This window comes from Plecotus auritus, assembly GCF_963455305.1.
Source record: "Plecotus auritus genome assembly, chromosome: 7".
Classification (NCBI taxonomy): domain Eukaryota; kingdom Metazoa; phylum Chordata; class Mammalia; order Chiroptera; family Vespertilionidae; genus Plecotus; species Plecotus auritus.
Window position 1 is genome coordinate 103,296,402 of NC_137774.1, and position 12,141 is coordinate 103,308,542.

The 12,141-nt window shown below is 41.1% G+C and overlaps 1 protein-coding gene and 1 pseudogene across 2 annotated transcripts in view; one reads left to right on the forward strand and one right to left on the reverse strand.

Moving 5' to 3' along the window:
* HSD17B4 (hydroxysteroid 17-beta dehydrogenase 4) overlaps positions 1 to 8,881 on the reverse strand; it is a 75,256-nt gene extending 66,375 nt beyond the window's left edge. The window contains exons 1-3 of the mRNA XM_080679901.1: positions 8,713 to 8,881; positions 7,044 to 7,097; positions 2,563 to 2,670 (exon numbers count right to left, since the gene is read on the reverse strand). Of these exons, the coding sequence (XP_080536027.1) occupies positions 2,563 to 2,670; positions 7,044 to 7,097; positions 8,713 to 8,770 (220 nt within the window). The 5' untranslated portion in view covers positions 8,771 to 8,881. The remainder of the gene's footprint in view (positions 1 to 2,562; positions 2,671 to 7,043; positions 7,098 to 8,712) is intronic.
* Positions 8,882 to 11,372: 2,491 nt separating this feature from the next.
* On the forward strand, positions 11,373 to 11,892 carry LOC308253905 (chromobox protein homolog 1-like; annotated as a pseudogene). The gene has a single exon. The product of its transcript is annotated as a chromobox protein homolog 1-like (transcript).
* Positions 11,893 to 12,141: the final 249 nt, after the last annotated feature.

Below are 12,141 nucleotides of genomic sequence, written 5' to 3' on the forward strand. Positions count from 1 at the left end.
TCCTGAGCTAGATATGTCAAAAAGAGATCATCATCTAAAGCATGGAAAAGTAGAAGCCTGCAAATGCAGGCAATCATGTGAGGAGATGTAAAACCAACAGCACATCTACCACCTGCTGCAGGCTGAGAGGGTCATGGACAGTTTCCCTGACATGCCCTTCCTCAACCCTTCCAATGGCTATGTAAGCCTCTATTTCTCTGTATTGAAACCCTCACACCTGGAAAGCCTAGAGGGGCTTCTGTTTTTCTGATTGAACCCTGATTGACACAGTTGCATATCAAAACTCGGGCAGGAGTGGGGGAGGGTTTGGAATTTTTATCTCTATAAAATACTAGTGGCCCAGTGCATGAAATTCGTGTACATTAAAAGGGTATTAATTAGAGGAAGTAATTTAATATTGCTATTTGCCCTTTCTCTATAATAGAAGTGTCAGAGATGAAAGAAAATTAGTAAAATGTATATGAAAATCTTCCTCCTGTTAGAGTCTGGGGTGCACCACGGGACCGAGAGTCAAGTCCCCGCCCACCCACACGCACCTCAAAATCGCAAGACCCAGACCCGGCCACCCTCCCCACCCCCCATTGGCCTAGTTCCAGACCTGGCCAGTCCCACCCTTGTCAAACCCCACTGGGCAGGGGACGTAGCCTCAGGTCCCTTGGCCCAGTGCCAGGACGGGGGTCATGGCCTGAGGTCTGCCAGCCCAGACCGGGGCAGGGGGCGTGCCTTGAGGTCCCCTGTCAAGCCCCGCTGGGTGGGAGGCATGGCCTGAGGTCCCCCGTCAAACCCCGCCAGGCAGGGAGGGGCGCAGCCTCAGGTCTCCCAGCCCAGCACTGGGAGGGGGACACAGGTCATCCGTCAAGCCCCACCAGCACGGGGGTGCAGCCTCAGGTCTCCCGTCAAGCCCCACTGGGTGGGGGGCGCGGCCTGAGTTCCCCCAACCCAGCACTGGGGGTGCACCTTGAGGTCCCCTGTCAAGCCTCACCAGGCAGGGGGGCGCAGCCTCAGGTCCCCTGGTCCAGTGCTGGGGCGGGGGGTGCGGCCTGAGGTCCCCTGTCAAGCCCTGCCGGGTGGGGGGCATGACCTGAGGTCCCCCAGCCTGGTGCTGGGGCAGCGGGAGCAGCCTGAGGTCCCCTAGCCCAGCACCAGGATGGGAAGTGCACCTTGAGGTCCCCTGTCAAGCCCCACCGGGTGCAGGGCAAGGCCTGAGGTCCCTTGTCAAGCCCTGCCAGGTGGGGGACACGGCCTGAGGTCCCCTGTCAAGCCCCATGGGGGTGGGGGAGGGCACAGCCTCAGGTCCCTGGTGATTGCTCATTAAGGCTCCTTATGGGAACTTGGCCTCAGCTGTGGGTGCAGCCATCTTTGTGATGGAGTGACTGTCAATTAGCATATTCCCTCTTTATCAGATAGGATAGGTTTTTAAAACACCAAAATTAAAAAAAAAAAAAAAGGTGAAGACAGTTTTCTAGACCCTTAATGTGGAAAGAAGATACTAAAATGTCTGTTCCATTATTCCTTTAAACCAGTGGTTCTCAACCTTTCTAATGCCGCGACCCTTTAATACAGTTCCTCATGTTGTGGTGATCCCCAACCATAAAATTATTTTCGTTGCTACTTCATAACTGTAATTTTGCTACTGTTATGAATCGTAATGTAAATATCTGTGTTTTCCGATGGTCTTAGGCGACCCTGCTAGAGGTTCTCAACCTGTGGGTCGTGAAAAGTAGCAACGAAAATAATTTTATGGTTGGGGTCACCACAACATGAGGAACTGTATTAAAGGGTCACGGCATTAGAAAGGTTGAGAACCACTGCTTTAAACACTCAAAATAAATCATATCCTATTTCCTTTCCTCTAAAATTTCCCAATGAAGTCACTGGTAATCGAATTTAATCGCTGGCTCATAAAAGCAATTTAATTTGCAGAAAAATTAGTAAGTGGTAGCTTTTTAAAGTAAATCTATTCAAGAAGGTTCCTTACAAATACTATTAGACTCAATACATCAAATGTAAAGGTTGTATTTGCTGTTTTTCTTGTGGCTTCATTTTAATGCCTAACTTTGACATAAGTATTTATAAAGATAAGAAGTTACATATAGCAAAATTACTTGTGTATAATGGAATATAGAGGTTGAGTACAGAAAGGGGCATTTCACTTCTTACATGATATTACTGTTTTTAAAATTTTAAACAATTTCAAAAGAAAAATTTAATATCTATAGAAATACATGAGACCTTTTAGCTAAAACAGATCTTTTAAAAATAAGAACATATTCATATAGACATCTACAACAATTTATTGATTATATCATGTGCTCATTAATAAAAAAATTAACTAAGCAACAGAATAAAAGATAGACATGAAATAATCTACATCAAAAGGGTTAAAAATTCTCACATATGATAGAAAATATGTAGTCAAATAACTTTGTCTGACTTAGGTAAAATTTAATTTCATAATTACACTGGAATGCAGAGATGTTTGCTCAATGATTATCAATGTGTGCAAGAGCATTAGCTGAAGGAAACATTTTTAAAATAGTCTAATTCTCTCAAATACCATACCATAGTTGGCCACTGCCTTTCCACCTTTCCTTCTTATTTCTTCAACAACCTTATCAGCAGCTGAGGAGCCTTTACCAGTTCCCTTGATGTCCACTCCTAAATCATTCACTGCAAAGCAAAAATAAACAAACATGCAATCATTTCTAGACCTTCAAAGTATTGAAGTATCAGTATAAAATTATCAGTATATTTCTTTAGTCATCTGCCCAATTACATCCTTTCCCACCCGCATCTTACTGAACATACTATGAGGTATGTATAGTCAAAACATGACTCTCTTTTTGTTTGTAAATACAGACATGAAAAAACAATAAAAATATTTAAACAGGTTTGTCATAAAATTTTAATTGTACAATGCTTTTGTTTTTTAAAAAAGAATAAGAACATGATTTAACCCACTTTTAGCAAAAAAGAAAGAATAGAAAAAAACTAAAGATCACTTTTAGATTAAACACACGATGACATTTGTTTATTTCTGGGATTTTCCATTTAATAGTTTCGGACAGTGTTTGACAGCATGTAACTGAAACTGTGGGAAGTAAAACCATGAAAAAAGGGGAACTAATGTACACTTAAAATTTTGTTAAGCGGGTATACCTCACATCAAGTGTTCTTACAATAGTTTAAAAAGAAAGGTTAAAAATACATTGTGAAATATCTTCTCTATGTGAAGAAAGCCTTTGTTTACAGGAATGGTGATAAAGAACAAACATGATATTAAACTATTGGAGAGGCAACTTAATAAGTTTTCATATACATACTATGCCATAATCTACGATGAAGCAAATAAAACTATTAAAAAAATCAAAATTACATACAGAACTAATTTATACTATGTTCAGTCACTAACTTATACCATGACTCCGTTTTTATATCTTTAAGTGACCACACTTACCACATAACATCTGTCTATATCCAATTACATAGATATAAATGTTAATTGAGCATTTATTATTTGCAAGGAAATCTACAGAACAAGAGATGAATAAGAATGGTACATCTTAAAGCGTTTAATAATCTATGAGTACCATAATGCACAATAAATTTTAGCATAAAGTAAGTAAAGGCCAACATAACTAAATAATAAGGCCAGATAAAGTTAATTTACACAATAATTTAAGGTAAAATTTATGAAATAACATGCAAAAACTAACAAAAAGATACACAGATCAATGCCAAATATTAAAAAAACAGAATTTAAGAAAAATACTTGGGACAAAAAATTAATGTGCATTGCAAAATGATCTGTAAGATTTCTTAGGAATATAATAAAAAATATTAACCAGTTAACTGCCACGATATTTTGAATTTAATTTAAAAAGGTCTGCTGCTTGCATCTATAGACACTTATGGCGTACAAATGGTTAAATAATAAATGGCATGATGGCATATACTAAATTTTAAAGTATTTTAATATTAGTTAATGATTACCACATCTGGAAAGAAAGAAAATATTTTTTCTTCTGAAGAATGGTTTTGTTTTGTTTTTTGTAGATTGGAATGAGAGTGGCAAGTGGGGTTGGGTGGTAAAGATAATACAGAGAAAAATCAAATGCCTATCCACACTTAAAATTAGCTAAATCAATGTGTTTTTAATGAACTTTTTTTAAAGGGAATATGTTTTTCAAAATGTGGACTCGGACATATTTGTTCTAACAATATAGACTTATCATTCTTACTGCATGTAAAAAATAATAAAACCACGAACACAAAATAATAAAAAAGAGGCTTACATTATCCCTCAAGAGATTTTTTAAAAAGCAGTAGTAAGATTTAAGACTAAATTCCTATTGTTCATTCCATGCAAATGACAGAAAACAACCAGCAAAAAATATCAATATTTTAAGACATGAAGCTAACAGTCTTTTAAGAGCCTTTTTAACTAAGCAAGGGAAAGTTCAAAAGCAAATTGGCAAATGCAATATTTAAATAAAGAAGTGTTCAATTGTGCAATGAAACACCACCCCCAAGTGGAAACTGGTCAAAGTGCAACCACACAGGTAAGCACTGAGACCAATAATGTGCAGTGAAACAGTATCAGAACAGATTTATTCAAGATAAGTCTCTATACTTGAGAGCATTAAATTAGCACTGACCTCTTTCAGTCATCCCACTATCACCAGAGCTAAATTACAGGGATTACAACCTAACTGGAAAAGCTGGTTACATGCTGAAGAGTTTGGATAGAAACAATATTAAGATTTTTTTTGTGCAACTGTACACAAGAGAAATCTATCTATACTGTGTGACACTGTTACCACTTAAATTTATGGCTAAAATTATTATAATAGTAATGATTTTTTAAATACCATTACCACCTTATACTGGTATGTGTCTACTTGGCATTTTCAAAGAACCATTATGTACACTGCTGCATTTGATCTCCACACAGCTTTTCAGGAGGTTAGCATGAAGAGTTGTTCCTCCTTTCACGGTGAGGAAAGTTCATGAAAGGTTAGGCAACTTGCCCCAGGCTCCAAGGCTTCCAGACCAGAACTCTGACCTACTACAATGCCACTCTGCTCCTCTAATACTGTAAGCAAGTTTCTTTTATCCTGAAAAGAAGGTAATTATTTCCACTAAAAAAAAAAAAAAAAATCATATTTGTTTGGGGAAGCTATAGAGGAAATGATAAATCAGCCACCTCACTCAAACAAATAGCTTTAAAATAGGTAGTAAAAATGATAAGATGATGATAGTTAAGGACAGTCTTTTCAATTGAAACCATCAAAATATCCCAAAATGTGATATATTTGTAAATTTTCATTTATATTTCTTACTGTTTTGCTTGTTTAAGTCACATTTTTTGGAGTGTTTATCCTTCTTACAGATTTTTAAGTGTGCTTTATAAAATATTTTAATTACATGTCATATGTGTTCCAAATCATAAATTACTTTATTAAAATGTTGAGAAAGAGAGATAATATCTGAATATTAATATTACTTTATGGCTTCACTTTACTGTTTCAATTTATCATAGGTAGCTCCTTCTTTTTGCTGTAGCTCAATGCGGGAAATTGGTCATTAGCAATTTCCAACTTCCCCACTACATTATCAAGAGGAATAATATTATAATGCTTTATATTTGAAAAGTGCTTTATAACTATCTTTACACATACTCACTTTCATATATTTATTCAATTCAAGGGTTTGTCACCAAATGAGTCATATCTATTACCAATGGCATATCTATAAACTATTTTTATTTCCAAAGTAAAATGATGCTTCCAATTCTACAAAATTGGAATAACTTTTATATGTATTGATATGTAAGACAGCCTTTGTACTAGGTAATCCAAGAATGTATAAAAAGATAATAAGGGCAATATTATATTATAAATGTATTTATTTTTTGGAGAAGTTATTTACTTTTTTTTTTTTGGCCCACCCCCTCAACCCCCTTCCCCTCTGCCAACTGTTCTCTGTTCTATGAGTATGTTTTGTTTGTTCATTTATTTTCTTTGGATTTCACAGATAAGTGAAACCATATGGTATTTGTCATTTTCAGTCTGATTTCACCTAGCATTAATACCCTCTAGGTCCATCAATGTTGTCGAAAAACGATAAGATTTTGTTCTTTTTATGGCCAACTAATATTCCATTGTATACAGGGGTGAACAAAAGTAGGTTTACAATTGTGAGTATGCAAAGCAGAGGCTATTACTTTGTTTTTTTAAGAAATGCAAACTCAAAAAAAAGTCCCTTTTTACACATCCTCTGTCCTCTCCCACAGATAACTGCAATTAGGCTGTTCCTTGGATGTCCTTCTAGACCAGTGGTTGGCAAACTGTGGCTCACGAGCTTCCTGGTGAAAATTTTTGATTAAAGATATGTTTAAAAAGAACAACATACTTTGGATTCCCTAATTCTAAACTTCTAGTTTTCCAAATGCATTTATTTCTTACTCTTAGCAATGTATTTACACTTAGAGATTTATCTTGCATGAGCCTTCTATATCAAAAAATGATAGCCCAGCCCTAACCAGTTTGGCTCAGTGGATAGAGCATTGGCCTACGGACTGAAGGGTCCCAGGTTCGATTCCAGTCAAGGGCATGTACCTTGGTTGCAGGCACATCCCCAGTATGTGCAGGAGGCAGCTGATTGATGTTTCTCTCTCATCGATGTTTCTAACTCTCTATCCCTCTCCCTTCCTCTCTGTAAAAATTCAATAAAATATATTTTAAAAAATGATAGCCCACAATATACCAAATGCAATAAATTCCTTTTATACCATGAATGGCATCCCATCCTTATCAATTCTGTTAAGTTGCAAATTCTGTGAAAGTAGTTTACTTTAAAATGTAAGTTATAAAGTCAGCCTCAAGAGGGAGGGGGGGATTTTTGTTGGCAGAAGAAAAAATCAGTAATAAATTTGACCTTGACACATTAGTGATATAAAGACAAACATGGCTGGCTTGTGAAGTCTGTCGTACTTTAGCTACCAGCTACTGATTAAAAAGAAAAAAAAAATGTCAACTTACCAACAACTGAGGCACCTCTTTCTGCAAAAGCCAGAGCATAGGCTCGGCCCAGTCCTAATGAAAAACAAAATAATCAAAAAGTTGAGCAAATGTTAGGGTAAGTTTTGATCCACTCAACTCAATCGCTATTTTAAAATAACCAGTGAGCAATTAATTATATTACGTCTTCATTAGTACTCTCAACCTGTACTTGACCCTCTTCCACTTGCAGAGGTTAAAAAGCTTAAAACTGTATTTTCTACCTATCATATCCTACCATTCTACCTAGCTGCTAGGATGCCAGATGGGAACTGGATTCCACCATTAAATGCATTTGCATGAAATCTGGAAAGTGGAAATGAGGTAGAAGCCACCTTACTGTGACTTGTAGTAGTTGCTGTTGGTTAAGAAGCTGACTTCTTGAAGCTTTCTAGGTATTAAGAAACTGTGGATGTAGCAGCAACTGCTTAATCTAGCTCCCTAAATCTGGATGGTAGCTTCCATGTTCTACATCCCTGGTATCCAAGGAGGCTGCAGCAGTTCAAATGGCAGCCTCACAGGTTGTGGCTCCTAATGGACCTGCTCTGTATTGTTCCACAAGTCATTCCAAGAGGAATTGCCTAAAATACAAACAGCTAAGTTAAATCCTCTCCTGCTTCAAGTATCTAGCGATTCTTATATACCGCACTGGACTTTAATGACACAGTCACCAAACACATAATTAATTCTCAATTAAGTAGTAATTAAATGTTTAATTCCAACTCAAAGGTATAAAGTATAAATGTACACATCCAAAAATGAATACAAACCTATATAAGTTTTACAGGCATAGAATATCTCGGGAAAAAGATATAAGAGGTTGACAATTAGTGCTCGCATCCAAAGCTGGACAGTGCGGGACTGCTCAAGATTTCATCACGCTACTCAGAATAGTGCACGATTTAAAACTCCTGAAGTTTATGTCTAGAACTTTCCACTTAACAATTTTTTGGGTCAACGGTAACTGAAGTCACAGGTTAACTGGGGACTAGTGCAGAGTGCTTGGCTTGATAAGTATGCAAACTTAACGAGAGGACTCTCAGATGCCTCGTTAAAGAAGGCCCTCTCCAGAATAAAAATCAGAACCGAAAGCCATCGGACAGAGGAAAAGAATGCTAAATGAGGGACTTTTCAGAGGCAAGGAACTGACAGCTCCTCCCCGGGGTGGCGGCAGCCCCCAGCCGCTTTCCCGCAACTTTAAAAGACTTGAGTGAGGCCTAGAGTCTAAGGCAGGAAGAGTCGCCCCTGATGCGCAGAGAGGAGCTCGGTTAGGACTTTCACCTCGTCCTGCAGCCCGCAGCCCAGCCCCGCCCCCCTCCCGCGCAACACTCGGGCCCACGGGAGGCTAAACAGGGAGGGACCGGGAAGAGGGCTGCACCTGACCGTGTGGGGTAGGTGTTCGTGGCTCCCCACGCACAGCCGCCAGCCCCACCTCTCCCTCCACAACAGACTCGGTGTCCCGACAACAGCAGTTCTACGTCCTCACACCCTATCCCACCGCGTCCAGCCCCTCGCTCCCACGCCGCTCCCCACGCCGCTTCTTCCCCGACCCCACACCGCCGCCCGCAGCCCTCATACTGAGACCGGACCGCAGCTGCTCCCACGCCGCGATCCCCAGGGAATGCGTGCCCTCCAGCCTTCGCGTGCTCACCTCCCCCTGCGCCGGTGACCAGAACCACCTGCCCGTCGAATCTCAGCATCGAGGCCATGAGTCCTGCAAGACACACACAGACACTAGCTGAACCTCTGGAGCTCAGACTGCAGGACAGGGAGGAGACTGGCAAAGAGGAGGCGGGCGCGAGTGACCTGACAGTTTTGGGAAGGAGACGGACGCCGTAGTTTTCCAAGTGCGCCTGCGCGGAGATCCTTGGCCCTCTGGGAAATGTAGTCCAGCGTGCCTCCAGCAGGGAGGTGGCGGGGAGAGCCAGCTCAAGAGGCTTAGTTGAAAGCCCATTTCTGTTGCACCAGTTAGTAATAGAAGCTGCTGGAACTGTTGTGGTAAAATAGCTGACTTGGCACCTTGAGTTTATTCTTTCACCCGTTGTTTTGTCGTACACTCAATAAACGCTTTCTGGATTTAGGAGCTAGCCTAGAGATATAGGACTCAGCCCCTATGCTTAAGTAGCTTTCAAAATAGCCTCTAAGAAGGAATGGCACCCTTACCGATGAGTAAAGATGTCTCAGAATGTAATCTCTGAAACTCCTGCATGAAGTTCATCTGGGAACTGTCAAAAATGCATAGTCGTGGATCCCCACGCTGATCCCCCAAAATAGAATCTCGGGACCAAAAAAAAAAAAAAAAAAGTTAACAAGTGCCCCTAAATGATTTTTGGTTTTGTATGTTGATAACAGTCCTATGATGCAATTCAGTCAACATTTATTAAGCACAAATTTACAGATGAACAGTAAGGTAATCCAGAGTTACCCAATGTCAAATATAAACCTTTAATAACAGTGTAAGACTTGTGGCAAATATGTACAAGTTAGCAAATGGTGCCAAAATAAACGGACCCTATCCCTGTTGGGGAGAAAGGGGAAAACTTGCCAAAGCACCAAGTACTTTCAGAAGTGACTATGCAAAAAAAAAACAAAACAGAGGACATTACAGGCAATGAAAATACTAGCTAGATTGGGGGGAAAGGGAGAGGGTAAGGCCACAGAAGTAAGCAGAATCTGTCAGATCACATTTAGATGTTTTAATTTAGTGCTAAGAATGACTTAAAGCAGCATTACTCCGGAGAACACATTTATATCATGGAAACATCACTTTGTGCTATTACTGAGGATTGATTGGAGGTTGACAAGGAGAACTGATAGAAGAAACCTTCTCGGAAAAATTATGGAGGTCAGAAGTAAGTCAGAGGAAATGTTGAAGAGGGAAAATGTTAAGATATTTTTGGAAATGGAGTGAAGTCTTTGTGATTAATTGGATGTGGATGTGAGGGAGGAACAACTGAAACAACCCCCATATTTCTGGCTTGAGAATCTAGGTTATGGTGGCAGTCATCAGAAAAGGAATAGTGGGAGAAGAGCAGCTTTTAGAGGGAGCATGCCTGCGGCTTGGGACAAACTGCATTTGGGAAGGGAAGGGAAGCTATGGCTGTAGATGCCTAGCAGACACCTGTGGTTTTTAGAGCTCAGAGATTTTGTTGTTGTTGTTTTAATATAATTTTATTGATTTCAGAAAGGAAGGGAGAGGGAGAGATAGAAATATCAATGATGAGAGAGAATCACGGATTGGTGCCTGCATGACCCCTGACTGGGAATCAAAGCATGACCTCCTGGTTCATAGGTCGATGCTCAACCACTGAGCCACACCAGCGGGGCTCTGAGAGTTTGATTTCAGTGTTCAGGCACAGCAAGAGAAGTCTCTCTGTAACTGAAGACTAACTCTCCAAAGAGCAGTCCTTTGGCTGAAAGCTGGTCCTAAAGCAGCAACTTGCTCTCTTAACCATTTGTGCACATCTGCCTTCTGACATTTGACCCCTGAATTCCAGTGCTCATGGAAACCCCAGGAGGCTAATTCTGAGGGCACTGGGCCCAAAGAGAAGAAAGCCCTTATGATATGAAAGAGGTGACTCCTAAAGCTTTGGGCCAAGACCTCGCCCTGTCCCAGTGCCTCCTCCAACCAATGGGGTGGGTTGCCTGGAGATGGAGCCCTCCTCTCAGTCCCATGCTGGCACCAGCTCTGCTGCCACTGCACAGGCTGCTCTGTGAAAAGACGAGTCTACCCTTGGTTCAGACCAGTGACAACCTTCTTTGCATACTGGCCACGAGGAAGGCCCGGAGGTCCAGGCCACGGCATTATGAATCCAGGCTTGAATCAAGATGCAAAGGTGAGCCTGGGGCACGGCCATGTGGGAATCCTAGTTTCAGGGGTAAGCCTGTGTGACAGCTTGGTAGACTTTGGCCTCCACACCCCTAATTCCTGCAGAGAAAGCTGAAGCAGCCAGGCAATGCAGCAGAGCCCAATTTCCACAAAGTAGATGCCCTAGTGACCTGTGCACTAGGCCCTTTCTCCAAGCCCCACCAGGTGCAAGTGCCCAGATACCCTTGTCCGGTATCTGTTTTGATTTTGTGTTGTAATGTTTCCTCTTTAACCCAATAATCCTGTTCTTATGTTTAAAAAAAGTAATTAGAAAACAAAAGGGGGGATTAGTCTTGGACTGACTTGTTTGGTGTGCGCAACAGGAAATATTTCGCTTTTGGAGAACAACAACAAAATAGGTTTATTTGCGTTACGCTTATTAATTTGTGCAGTTCTTCAGTGTCTGCAGCGTCACGCTTTATACCAGAAAACTGGAGGGCACTATGGGGAAAAAACAAAACAAGAAGAAAGTGGAGGAGGTGCTAGAAGAGGAGGAAGAGGAATATGTGGTGGAAAAAGTTCTCGACCGTCGAGTGGTAAAGGGCAAAGTGGAGTACCTCCCCAAGTGGAAGGGGTTCTCAGATGAGGACAACGCGTGGGAGCCAGAAAAGAACTTGGATTGCCTCGACCTCATTGCTGAGTTTTTACAGTCACAGAAAACAGCACATGAGACAGATAAATCAGAAGGAGGCAAGCGCAAAGCTGGCTCTGATTCTGAAGATAAGGGAGGAGAGAGCAAACCAAAGAAGAAAGAAGAGCCAGAAAAGCCTCGAGGCTTTACCTGGGGTTGGGAGCTGGAACGGATCATTGGAGCTACAGACTCCAGTGGAGAGCTCATGTTCCTGATGAAATGGAAAAACTGATGAAGCTGACCTGGTCCCAGCCAAGGAAGCCAATGTCAAGTGCCCCCAGGTTGTCATATCCTTCTATGAGGAAAGGCTGGCCTGGCATTCCTATCCCTGAGAGGATGATGACAAAAAAGATGAAAAGAATTAACTCTCTTGAGTACCAGCCCCTGTCACATGGGACTGTGGGTTTCAAGTGGGGAGGGGAAGGAGTTCTACTTGTCTTTTTTTAAAAATATATTTTATTTATTTTTTACAGAGAGGAAGGGAGAGGGATAGAGAGTTAGAAACATCGATGAGAGAGAAACATTGATCAGCTGCCTCCTGCACACCTCCTACTGAGGATGTGCCCACAACCAAGGTACAT